The following is a 14,059-nucleotide window of genomic DNA, read 5'->3' as shown; positions in this document are numbered from 1 at the left end:
AAGTAGATTTATTCAGACACAGGTGTCACTGTACTTTATCCTTTTTGGTTCAAGTGCACCAAAATGTAGCACCCACAGCAATGTAAAGAGCATCCTACAGATTTTGTTAAATTCCATTCCAGTTTTCATTTCAAGTTTACATAGTTTATCATTATACAGCCAACAATAAATACTTGATCTTTAAAGCTGCCCCGAGTAGACATAGTCTAGAGGGGCGGGGTAAAAATCAAATAAATAAATAAATATTTAAAAACCAACTGTTTGTTTTGATATTTTGATAATGGTAGATGTATAATATATCACATAATCGGTAACTGGTGGATATATCTAAGTGCTCAGGAGTCTTCATTGTACAGTTACCATTTCCTTCCTTCTGCTTTGTTCTGGATTATTGAGAACAACTGCTTGGATCCAGCAGAAGACTGTGTTAGTTCAGACATCATTTTCCCACCTTCCTAATTAAGACTATGAAGCTGGCAAGAATCAGTTAAGCCTGCTTCCATGCTCCCTGCTTATATTCTTGCTCCATTGTTACAACTCTAGTATTTTTAAATTATAGTTTCCCACTGCACTGGGTCCCAAATGGGAAGCTTGGATTATGCTGCAATCCACACTTCTTCTTAAGTACTGTACTATCAAGTAGCATCTGATTTATAGCAATGAGAGATCTTCAGTATGCCCTGTCCTCAACAGCCCTGCACTGCTCTTATAAAAGTCTGTGGTTTCCTTTAAAGTGTCAATCCATTTTGTATTGGTCATCCTCTTCAACCTTTCCTAGCATTACTGTCTTTTCCAAAGAATCTTGCCTTCTCATGATGTACCTAAAGTAGGACAACCTCAGTAGGACAGTTTCTTCATTCTTGCCTCCAGAGAGACAGTTCAGGCTTATGGTTCACAATCAATTGAGTTTAGCAATGCAACCCTGATTCTTATGTGGAACTTAGTACAATCCACACTCAACTCAATGGAATAATGTATACAGCGCATCTTAAGGTGATAGTCAATTTTTATCTAATCTTTGGCCAAGAATTTTATCCGATTCCTAAATTTGATATGGTTGGGACTTACATGAAGTTGTAATATGCTGAAGCTTGATTTAACAGGACAAAGCTCCCATGTCTCATTCTCTAAGAACATTCTCAGTTCTTCAAGCCGGGTTCTAAAATAAACAATTTAACATCAGCACAGTAGAACAAGCTAACTATATGGAGGAAATGATGAGCCACCACAATATGGAAAATGCATGAATATCTCTTTCAATTTAAAAATGTTCTCCCCTTAATTACCCAGAGTGAACAATTTGTGGCCACAGATTCCTTACTCCTCTATTAACTGCTCAAAGATCATCTCTACTACAGAGATATCCAAGTGAGATTTCTTGCAACCATACAAACACATAGGACTAGAAAGGAAAGGGCAAGAATTTAGGGATGGCAGATGTTAAACTATACTCCATCTATATTACCATGAAGCTCGGTGACATCATTTGACTACAAATAAAAATCAGTAAGAGAAGATCTGTAGAAATCTTCAGTGGGTGGTCCTAATCCAGTTTTCTAAGCACAGCATTTCACTGGCTTTTTTCTGGGTATCATTTATCCCCTGTTTTCATGAGGTAGATATTAATTTTGTCAATGCAAAGGCAGATCTATCAGTTACTTCTGAAAAGCTGAGCTGCACCTACCCAGCTGGGCCCTTTTGTGAGTCAGTCTGCCAATTCCTGCTCTCTCAATGTTCCTTGGCTATTCAGTAAGCTGATCATTCTCAAAAATGATTCCACTTCCCAATAAAATGTTTCATGCTTTCAATCACCGCTCTGTGTTATAGAAGCCAATGTTCTCGATGCCAACCTGGCACTTTGTTATCACTACATCTATACCCACTTTGTCTACATTTGTCACATTGAACAATACCAAGATCACACTCTTTTAGAACAGCTCCTAGCTGGATAGTTTTATACACATGAATACATCTTGAAATATATCTAACAGGTCCTAATTAAGCACAGAATGGAAAAAGTAGGATGTACTCACTTGAAGTGGAAAAGCTACAATTCCTAAAGGCATTGAGCAATTCACACTACACTATGTGTATAATATTTTTACAGCCTGAAAACTTTATTTAAATCACCATGGCAACCAATTGATATCAGTGTGTAAAGACCACCACCAGAAACTTTTGACTCAAGCAAGTAAGAAGAACAGAGCGATGTATGCCTATTGCTCTACACAAGCATCATTTCACTTCCCCTTCCCTTCACATCAGTCCAAGAAAAGTTGGCAAAAGGAATGAAATAGATAAAAGCATTTTCACAAAACATCTAACTCATTATTTATTTAAAAATAGCAGTAAATGTTACCAGATTATTTTGATAGGAATTTTTAATTCTCAACTTTACTGTGGTATGTTCAGTTCTGTAAGCTTTTAACAATATAGACAAATATTTTCCTATGGCAGAAATGGGGGAAAACCTCTTGATCTTGGTGGACTTCAACTCCAATTATCCCTTCTCACTGGCTGTGCTGACTAGGACTAAACTTTCAAAACTAGCTTGAAGACATGGCCTATAAAGGCAGGCCTTCCCCACAGCCATTACCTAGCCTATCTTCCTTTTTTCTCTCTTTCTTCTTTTTTCCTTTTCCCATCTTGCACTCTGTGATTAATTTGGATTTTACCTCAGTTTATTTTTACATTATATGTAAACTGCCCAGAGTAAACACGTTCTAAATGGGTGGTATATAAATCTAATAAATAAATACATATTAAAATAAATACAGTGGTGCCTCGCTTAGCGATTGCTTCATTTTACGATGTATTCGCTTAACAATGGGGTTTTTAAAATAATTTTCCACATCATTTAACAATGTTTCCTATGGGCGATTTTCACTTAGCGATTTCGGGACCATGCTTCGCATAGCGAATGCATTTTGGGTCCCCTGTTTCGCTTAACGATGTCCGTTTTTGCAATTTTAAAAGTGTCTTAAAATGTTCAAAAACTGTTTTAAATGCTTGGAACCATTAGTGCACCTTCTAAAATATGTGCAAACTTAATTTGGCTTTGTTCTGAGTCTTCGTTAATTTTGGGTGAATTTTTTTCTCCCCCATTGGAATGCATTGAACCCAAGTTTGACAGCTGTCAAACTTAGGTTCAAAGCATTTCAATGGGGGGGGGAATCTGGTTTTCAATGCATCTCTATGGGAAAACGTGTTTCGCTTAGCAATGTTTTCCCATAGCGATTTTTTTTTTGAACCAATTAAAATCGCTAAGCGAGGCACCACTGTAATGGAAATTGTATTCACACAAAAGGTCTGGCACTTAGACAGTAATATATTTGCAAAAGACCATAATGTGTGGATTGGGTCTTTCTGCATGCAAAAAGCTCAAGATTCAATACATGACATCTCTAGTAAAATGGTAAGATGGCACATAAAAGAGGAGACCTCTGCCTGAGATATGACAGTGCTGTTACCAGCTAGAGTGCACAAAACTGGGCAAAATGGACAAGTAGTATCCTTTAACAAAAGGCAGTTTCCTATATTCCACAATTTGATATGAAATATGTAACAAGGCAGTAGGATCTAGGAACTAGGTGAGATTTTACTGAGACATTTTTAGAAAATTTACACCAGCATAGATGTAATTGCATAAATATTAGCAGCAAATTGCTGTGAATTTACAAGAAGGCAGTCATATGCTTGGTTTCATCCCAGTTGTGTGACTTGGCAAGTCATTAGGAATGGATGTGGCAGTTTGTTAATTAGCAGCAATTCATCACCACAATTTATGTCAGCATCAACCCTCAACAAAACTCGAGTCATTAAAATTAAAGAGATTTCGTAATTGAGTATTTAGCTTGCAGATAAAAACGAGTTTGTGTTTACAATAAAGACAAATTGCTCTTCCAACAGACAACAGATACTGTAGGTCCTACCTGTGATAGTTCTTGAAGTAATTCACACTTTGTTTTCTAATGGATTCTTGCAAAACCTCTGACTTACTGCCACAAAATTCCTCTCCAACTTGCATCAGCCTACAACAAATAACAGCCTGACTTTATATTCAACATTGACATGTAACTAACTATATCTGAAGGCACATCTAACCCTTGCGATTCTTTAATTGTTCTGGTTCCTCATGAAAACTGCATCTTTTCAATATCTTCTTAGGAGACTAATAAATAAAATGCCCAAATATTACTAAAGAAATCCATAGAAATCAAATTCCAATTTGGACCAAGATTGCTATGTAGATGTGACCTAAGGTGAGTGGAAAAACCTGGTGTGTTAATAGGCAGTTTTTGCTTCAAAATAGACTCATTCACACAACACTTAAAATCAGAATGGAATTAAAACCGGTTTAGGATTACATATCATGTGAATGATCCATATATCATCTAATTACATAACTATTATTTGAAGACGAAGATAGCTTTGATGTGGCCAGGTGAGGGTGGGGAGAAACAGTTGGCTTGATAATCTAGGTAGATGCAAGAAGGAATGTAATACATACTACCTGTCACCTTTACTATACAGTCACCAAAAAAAGCAGGGGAAAATGCCTTTCCTATACAGTACTCTTATTTTGTCATTTCATTAGAATGAATACCTGCTGACAATATCCAGGACAAAGATGAAGTCATCATATTTGAAGTTAGACATGTCTGTGCCCAGCAAATAGGTTTTCACTTTCAACTGGACATCCTATATAAAAACAAACATATTGGAAGAACTCTTGAGACTTACTATTTCATGTATTTAGTCTCAATCACTGTAACTGACATTTGGTATGACGATTTTAAGAAGATCATAGCTGCTGAACTTTTAAAATACATCAAACATCTAATATACTTCCGGGATGGGTTGAAGCTGTTTATCGAAAGTTAACTTTTTCAAAATTTAAGAAGAACTTGTACTCTCAATGCACACTGTGCAATCTGTGCATCAGTGCTTTCACAACCATGTGGCTATTAGTATATCTGATTAAGCAATTAATTAGATCAGAATGTTGGAGTTTCAAATGCTAAATCTTTACTGAGGTCAAATTACCTTGGAAATCCTAGAACTGCTTATAAGATAAATGCATTTTAAGAGATTTTGCATATACTAGAGAACATAGTGAGATTCCAAAGAATTTCATTTACTGTTCCATCACACACTTCAAAGGAAATTTTTCATTGGCTTCAAACATGATAAAATATCCATGACATAAACACTGATTGTCTATATCACTGTGAAGCCAAAATAAAATATTGAAATGGCATACGACAGGACACCACAGCTCTAATCTTGATTTTTTTACATAATGTTCTATATTAGCTGTATTCAGCAATTGCTACCCTGTATTAATCAGGTTTGTGTTTTTTTTTTTTTTTTTAAGAAAAAGAATGTTTTTCAAATTGAGCATAGTGGAAAAGCCAGAAATGCAGTCTTTCTCCTCCATTCAAAACAAACCTGCCATATTCGTGAAAGTCCATGTTCCAATTTCTTTTTCACATAGCTACGGTCAAACGTACTCTCCTCAGCACCCATAACATTGCTTCCATCTGGAAAATAATTAAAGCATTTTTCATATATGCTGCCAGAAGAAAACAAGTTAACATTTACTATTCAGGTGAGACAAAAACTCAGACTTTGCAGGCATGCTTCACTTATTCTGAGTTTGCAGTGTAAAGGATTTCATATATAAATGCAAATAAGAGAATGCTACAAATCACACTTTAATAATATACAGTCCTGTAAGATGAAATTGTCAAGGAAAATCACTATTACGGGGCCAGAGATACACCACTGTTACATTAGCTGAAGAACAGATATTTCCAATATGTTCTGCTCAGACCAGGACACAAGGGTAAAAAGCAGTAGGATCATGGTATCCACAGGAGGGCAACTCCATAGCCTACTGAACTGCAACCCTTTGTGATCCGTTGATATTAGCTATGCAAATAGGGTGGATGGGAGATGCTGATCAATATCAAAGGCTAAACCTATTTGGGGGGGAGGTTGCCCATTTCTGCACTAAACAGTGGTTCAAGTAACCACTTACAAACTTCAATGCATATCATCACTAAGGCCCAATTGTATTCCTGCTAGATCCCAGAGACTTAAAATGAGGACAATCAAGCAACTTAACAATCAAATATGAAGAAAGCACTCAAATTAATGTTGAAACACTAAGGTGCACACAGCACAGATTAAGGGGGCTGGATTCTCAGAAATGATTCTTGAAAATGTGGACTATGCATCCCACACTTGTGCTTTCCAAGATCACTTTACAGTGGTGCCTCGCAAGATGAATTTAATTCGTTCCGCGGTTAATGTTTTCTTGTGAAAAATTCCCATAGGAATGCATTGAAATCTAATTAATGCGTTCCTATGGGCAAAAAAAGTCAGAACAAAGTCAAATTTGGTTTACAAAGGGTTTATTAAGTGCTCTTTAAAGCCATACATATTGTACAGATGATTTAAAAAATTTCAATCAAAAAACTTTAACTTTTTAAGCATCATAGAAAAACATTTAAAAATCAGCAAACATGAGACAGGAACAAAAAACGGAAAACATTCGTCTTGCGAAGCATGGCCATAGGAACATTTGTTTTGCGAGTTATCAACCCCCATTGCCAAAACCATTTGTCTTGTGAGTTTTTTGTCCTGCAAGGCATTTGTCTTGCAAAGCACCACTGTATTTGTATCAGTGCATTGCTAGATCTAACTTTGCCCATATTCAATACTTGCATAACACTCGGAAGTGAGTCATTTCAGTTGCTGCATGAAAATGTAAGAAGTGTTATCACCATGTCTGTCTCACATCACTTTTGTGTCCAATGGGGGCTTACTCTTTCATAGGTATGCTCAGGAATCCAGTCTCATAGTGATCGCAAAAATGTTAGCTATGGTAAAACTATCATTAAAATATCATTCATAAATCTCTGTAAGCCCCTAGAACAGTCAAGTTAAGACTAAGGGATAGCCAAAGACTCTACCCTAATTGCCCAAACAAATCAGCTATGCCAAATTTCCAATCTTGTGTGGTGAAACTGAAAATACAATTTTTTCTGTGCAAATGTTATTTTCAAATAAGAAAAGCCATTAAGATGTAGATGGCTCACCACAATCGTATTTTTCATGCCACTCCATGGTTCGATAGTAACTGAGCATTACCTCCCACAGAGCTTTGCAGAGGTCAGCAAGGCAAGGAATGTAACTGTCCGAAGTAACGTGCTAAACAACAGGGGGAAAGTTCAATGGAATTACCTTGTTGTCTCTTAATGTAAAGGTTGTGCCAAATGGAAAAAATAACAAAAGGGAGGGTGAAAACACTAGAATAAAAAGCAGCTGCACACACCTAACATTTTTGTACCATACAACACAGGCAAATGTCATATGCAAGGGAAATAGTACACACATTAAATGGAAGCTCAAGCCACGTAGTTCTTTAAACACATTTTCTTCTTCAAGTTTAGAAATGTCACATGCTTCCCCCCCCCCAATTTTCATTAACCATTAACCGGACAAAGGGTTGTTAAGTCTAACTTGGGTTACTATAACCACAGTTCATGAAATTGGCTTGTTTCCACAGACCACTGTTGATTAAACACACATTGTTAAAAACTGAATATCATGTTTAGGTGTGACAAACCCAAAATGGAAGCAGAAACTTCTAATCCCTTCCTGGCCACTGTGCCACAAGTGCTACCATATAAATTGGCTTAATGTGGGTAAGAAACAGGACCTTCATACATAGTAGCTTTTCAAAAGAGCAGTTGATGTGCCCTGTGTAGGCAAAGTTGGCCACTCTCCAAGCAACCAAAAAAGAAAAAAGAAAAGAAAAGAAAAACAGCCCTTACTGCTAAGGAGGGTAGGATGATGCAAAGAACCAATGAAACCAGCACCTGCTCCTGCCTGCTCTCTGCTCTGCAGGAATGCAGGGAGAGGGAACAATAAATAAACCCTGAAGCTTTTCCTGCTGGAGTCACCACCATGTCTGAGTATACCAGTATAAAGAAGTCTACCTCCCATGCTCAGATTTCTAAGCATGCAAGACTCCCACCGTCCCTTTAGGAAAGAATTTGTGAACTTGTAAGATTGAAATTTTGTTACTTGACACACCATGAGCTTAATGACATTATTATTTCATGTCTCAACGTTATCAGAATCACTGCTTACTAACAAATGCATTTATAAGGGAAAACTCCAGAAAAAATTGAAAGTGTTTTAGCAGGGTTTTGACTGACAGCAAGGATTTATTTGTCTGTCTGTCTGTTTGTCTATTTATTATTCCTTCCTTCCACTTATATACCGCCCCATACTGCAATGACGTCTCCATTATGCATTCTGGAAATGTTATACCTTTCCTGCATTCATTTACTATCCCTGCATGGCTAACTGAAGTTCAAGACTCAGAACAGTTACCAACAAAATAATGACTAGAATCCTGCTGGTGCATTTGCAGTGTAAGGCTGATGATATATAATCAGCCGTGGCCTTTTATCTTTAATTTAAAATTTCCCATCTCCCCCCTTCAAGATTCCAAGGCTCTCTAAGAGATCCCTTTGGACCTGGTGAAGACTTTGGGACCTCAGGATGGAGGAGAGGCTTTAATGTCCAAAAATCGGTGCCACCAGTCCTGGTCGCAGCAGCAATTTTGGACATTAAAGGTGCTCCTCCCCAACCCCAGGATTTGGGCAGCATTTCTCACTACTGTGAAACTTTTTTCGTGTGTGTGTGGGGGGGGGGGGGTAAGCATTAAATTGTAACAGTAATATATTCAAAACAGCAAATGTTTCATACCGTACAGAGGTCCTTGTACTGAAGCTTCTGAAATTTAGTGTCTGTGTTCCCTGCACACAGTTCAACATACCCAAGAACAACTTGGAATACCGTGTTATGAATTGCTTGAGTAAAGTGCATGTGAAGTTGGTCCATCGCTGTCTGAAGAAAAAGGAAAGAAATCAATAATGTTTATCATATAAACAGCAAGATTTAACTCCTGGTGCTGTTTGCTCGCTTGCTTTTTGGTTACTCTGCAGTTTGAATATTCTAAGTGGCCCATGCCAATCCGTGGCCTTAGCCGGACCAGGCTGCGGAAACAGACCCACCCCCACCCCCGCACGCACTCCCCCTGCTCCCCCCACCCTTCCGCATATGCGCACGAGTGCCCCCAAGCATCGTGCCACCCTTTGCACATGCGCACGAGCCAGTGCATGCCCGCATGAGCACCCTCCCACTCCTTCATGCATGCGTACAAGTGTGCACCTGCCCACGCAAGTGCCTGCTCCTTCACGCATGCGCACAAGCGCAGGGGTGTCCCACCTTCCCCAACCGGTCTATGGAGTTAAAAAGATTGAGGACCGCTGCTCTAGAGAACTTTTCCTCAATCTATGCCTCCCAGTTGTGTTGAACTACAGTTCTCATTATCACCAACATCTTCTGAGGATAAATTTTTCTCCTCAGTTGTATTTTCATCTTTTTTTTTCCCTGAGCATATAAGGCCAATGACAAAATATTTGATTAAACAGTACTGAACTCAAACAGTAATTTATTAAATTGTACTGCATTTGCCAAGGATATATTTGTATACTTTGAATATTTTCACATTTTAACTACTTCCAGTATTGCAGATTAGGAGCCAAATAATCAAAATAATTAGTATTATGATATAATTTCAAACGAAGATTGCTAACCTGTGTTTTTCCAAGTAGCCTGTAAGCCTGTTGCACCTTGGTATAATGAGAGATGTCAAAGTTTTTGCAGATTTTGGAAAGTGCCACATCTAGCTGTTCCTATAAAGTTAAAACATCAGTCTTTATTAGAAAAAAAGAAATAGCCACATTGTATAAATCATTTAGATTGAAACATTCATGGGGAACAATACAGGAAAATATCATCTTATCATCCGAATGATGGAAGTCAGTCACCATCAACGTATTCATTGTTGGTTAAAATCACCCGGTCCTCACCTCTATTTGTTCCAGAGTGTCCTGCAGTTTTGAATTCAATTCACTAAAAAAAATTTATAAATGTTTGACATTAGATAGTTTAAAGCCAAGCAGAGAAACAAATTTTCAGATCAAGATGTATGTAATAGCACATCATTTCAATCTGGCAGATCTTTAGAAGGCCATTTTAAAAATATGTTATATGGAATATGTTTTATGCTAAGAACACATAGTTATGCTTATTTCTCCGCCTAGAGTGGTCTTTTAGGCCAGATGGGCGGGGTATAAATCAAATAAATCAAATAAATAAATAAATAAATAAATAAATTCTCAAGGACAGAATATAGTAATCTTTGTAATTTGTTAAACATGTATAGAAATCCATATACTGTACAAGCAGTCAACCTACTGACCATTAATCTAGGAAACTGTAATTTCATAACACTGATATTTTTCAAAGTTCTAAAGATCCGCTAAAAGCAAAAGGGTTATCCAAATTTCAACTTTATTTTTTTAAAAATGTTTTAATGCCATGTCGATCGAATATATGCTTTACAAATGCATATATATTTATATATACACATGACTTCACTTGTGAAAGAAACGGAGACAAACATACCACTTCAAAGGCATAAACAGAAAACTTTATACAGAACTGTAATATTTGCAATGTGCACATTCTACACCTTAACTAATTCGTTATACATCTGAATGATTAAGGAACACATGAACAAATATAATGAATCCCAAGAAGATTATCACAAGTCACCCACTACTTCCACTTCAGTAACTAGTTCTTTCCTGTGGATGAGGACCACATGGATGATAACCAACATCCTCGTCATTTCTTCCAGCTTTTGCAGATGCATTTTTCACCAAGGCAAGAGAGGAATTTGTTGGGCCTTACATTTTTGCCAGTGTTGGACTTTCAACAGATATCACAGCAGCTGACGTCTCCCAGTACTACATCTTTGAGTGTTTGGTGATCTGATCCAGGCGTCAGTCCACCTTGGAGGTCTGTAATAGACCCTTAAAGGGATGTCACTGTTCTTTCCTCCTCCTTTGATTTCCACCTAAAAGCTTTCAGCAAGCTTTCTGTGCTCTAAATCATGGAGTTCTTCGCAGGGTATACTCATCCTTCACATATAACACAACTCCTCCTTTCTTCCTATTCACTGTTTCTTTTAAGTTCTACACTTTCATCACTGCATTCTGTCATAAGCCTCATACCACCAGGCCTCAGTAATGCCTATTAAATCATACTTACTCTCCTGTTCTATGATTTCAAATTCATCTTAGCTCCCATGCTCAGTGCAGTGGTATAGGGACATCTCAAGCCATTAAATCATCCCATCCTGCAGTTTTCATATTATTTTGCCCTGCCCTCTAGGTTTCCATACCCCTTCTGACTCCTCTGTACCCCATAACAGCTGTGCAACCAGTACCCCTAGTTTTCCTATGCACTGTCGACCCCATTGTACCCAGCAATTGATACCCTCTTTCCTCTGACTCCTCTCTTCCTCTCCTGTGGAGTTCAGTTTAAAACTCCCCTAATCAGTTTTGTGAGACCCTTGGCAAACCTCTTCTTCTCAAGAGGCAATTCATCTCCTGCCAAATGCCCTTGTTCATGGAAGGGCAGACCATGGTCCAAAAAATAAAATATTTTGCAATGAGCAGCCAGTTGCTCACTTCCAGAAATATTCTCAGTCTTTCTGAACCATGACCCTGAACAAGAAGGAGTGAAGGAATAATCGCTTGTACCCCAAGAGCTTTCACCTTCCTACCCAGAGACCCTTAGTCAGCTGCAATACATTGAAAGTTGTCTTAGTTTCAGTTGTCCCCAAGAGGAGAAAAAGGAAAGAGATAATAATTAGCAGGCTTGATTAATGTTGATAACCTTGCTATCCGATCAATCCTGGATTCTCCACACCAAGATCATTCTGTTAGGTCTGTACATTGCTGTTTCTGTCCCTCTCAGCAGGTCTTGTCCTGCTCCTGGAGTGGTATAAATCCTTCCATCAATATCAACGGTGGCCTCTTTTTTTCTTGTAGATGATGAATGCTGTCAATATTCCAGTAGCTCATAATCATTGTTGAAGTGGCAGCTCCAAACCATACATCCTGATAGCCATCTGTATTTGGCATTCTTCCTCCTCTCTAGAGGCATCCTCCTCTTTTGCTCTTTCAGAAGAGCTTTTTCTGCTATGTCCAGAAATGTTTTATTGTTGGCTTTGCTGATTCCACACACGTACACTTTTCTACCCATCTAAAGTGCAATTTATTTAAATAACATCTGCTAAATAACTGAGAAGCATAAACCATTTAAATTCTCAAATATCAGCAGCAATCCCTTCAGTAATTCCCCCCCCTTTTTTTTTTACATCTGAGTGCCCACAAGTTGAAGCATGATTTAATTTATTTCAACACTGGTACCCTAGCGAACTGTTAAAGGTCACAAAAAGCTGTAATATATTTATAGTTGTTCCAGGACACTCTAATAAAACTGATTTTCAAAGATATAGGAGAAAAATTAAGACAAGGATAAAATTACCTGCTGGCATTTAGAATACTCTTTTTATGACTCTCCTAATACTAACGCTAAGCCCAAATATTTTATGGCTGCTCCAAAAAACACTGTCCCTGTCCCCAAAGCTTGAAAGTAACAGCTAACATTTTAACAAGTTACTCGCAACTTATTTTGGTAGCAGCAACCACAAAGCACTGTTCTTTTTTTACATCTGGGATGACAGGACCCAGGAATGTTCCTCTTACCTACAACAACGACACGGTTCTTACCCATTTCTAATTACAGGGCATGGTCTTTGGCCATTGACACCGTCAACCACTTTCAAATTAACCCTGCATCTTTCTTCTACACAGAAAAATCCACCCTATGCTAGAAATGCACAACTTTATCATCTGACCAACAGAGCTCCAGAAAGCCTCTTGGGAGTGCTATTAGTACAACTTTCCTTAAAACTATGGCAAAACTATGGCAAGCTACAGCTGTCCTCCACCTGCAACCCTTCCACAATTGATCTCTTATAAATAAAAATCCAAACCAGGTCTACATGACTTATTCACTTAAAGAGCCCACATGAAGCCTCCTGTAGGTTGTACTGGTATAATTTTTGAGCACAGTTACTTATAGCTCTGACTGTGGAATACTGTGCTTTAGAGCCATCAACTTGAATGGAGTTCCAATGGTCTCTAGAAGCTCTGCTCAGAAGATCCCATCTTTTCACCCTAATCCTGATCCACATCAGAGAATCCTGAAAGAGCTTTTCAGCAGTGTAAAAAAAAGGAATTAAAAAGGTTTAAAGACAACAATATGAAGTTGTATTTAATATAAAATGCTAAAATAAATTTGTTATGCTTAAAGAAGCCACATAAGAATTTTGTCTTCCTATTTTATTATGGCAAAGCAGTTTAGCACTAACATATTATCATTTTGCATCATGGCCACATAGTTTACACAAAATCTCACATCTTAATAACCTTCACATGAATTTCAGGGAAATCTCATGTATGCTCATTTCAAAGTAAGTTCCAGCTAACTATGGCCAGGATTGAAGCTTTTGGCTACTATCAAAGTAAATTTTTTATAGGGAGGCACTTGGCAGCCTTTACTATGAATCAGTTAATGTTAAAAAGAAAGTGCTATCTTACATAACAATCTACTTTAGACTTATTTGACATTTTCATTGTTAGCAACTAGTGATAGAGGTATTCGTATACGAATATGAATATCCCCACACAGGTGGCGTTAATGAGGGTCCAGCCCCATGGGGCCGGACAGTCCACTCACCGATCCACCACAGACATGGACGGCGTGACTCTACAAATAGCTCCACAGCGCACGATCCGCTCACCACTCCTACCAGGAGGCAGGAGGAGAAGCCTCGCTGCTAGTTCAAAGAATGGTGATCGGATTGCGCGCTACGGAGCCATTCAGAGAATTACACCATCCGCGGCAGATTGGTGAGTGGATCGTCCGGCCCCACTGGGCTAGACCCTCATTAACGCCACCTGTGCAGGGATGTCCGTACTGTATACAAATATGAATACCCCCATCTCTATTAGCAACTACATATGTACTTAGGCCAAGTTATTAAAACATAATT

The 14,059-nt window shown here is 38.1% G+C and overlaps 1 protein-coding gene across 2 annotated transcripts in view; it reads right to left on the bottom strand.

The window, feature by feature from the left end:
* Window positions 1–14,059, bottom strand: part of VPS50 (VPS50 subunit of EARP/GARPII complex) — a 74,036-nt gene that overhangs the window by 36,420 nt on the left and 23,557 nt on the right. The window contains exons 10-17 of one of the 2 annotated variants that reach the window (XM_078378699.1): window positions 9,957–9,999; window positions 9,681–9,779; window positions 8,788–8,928; window positions 7,089–7,218; window positions 5,452–5,546; window positions 4,607–4,701; window positions 3,933–4,031; window positions 1,069–1,159 (exon numbers count right to left, since the gene is read on the bottom strand). In XM_078378699.1, coding sequence (XP_078234825.1) covers window positions 1,069–1,159; window positions 3,933–4,031; window positions 4,607–4,701; window positions 5,452–5,546; window positions 7,089–7,218; window positions 8,788–8,928; window positions 9,681–9,779; window positions 9,957–9,999 — 793 coding nt within the window. The remainder of the gene's footprint in view (window positions 1–1,068; window positions 1,160–3,932; window positions 4,032–4,606; window positions 4,702–5,451; window positions 5,547–7,088; window positions 7,219–8,787; window positions 8,929–9,680; window positions 9,780–9,956; window positions 10,000–14,059) is intronic. The other variant, XM_073003186.2, reaches the window with a different exon arrangement.

This window comes from Pogona vitticeps, chromosome 6 (genome assembly GCF_051106095.1).
Source record: "Pogona vitticeps strain Pit_001003342236 chromosome 6, PviZW2.1, whole genome shotgun sequence".
NCBI lineage: Eukaryota > Metazoa > Chordata > Lepidosauria > Squamata > Agamidae > Pogona > Pogona vitticeps.
This window is presented reverse-complemented; position numbering and strand designations above follow the sequence as displayed.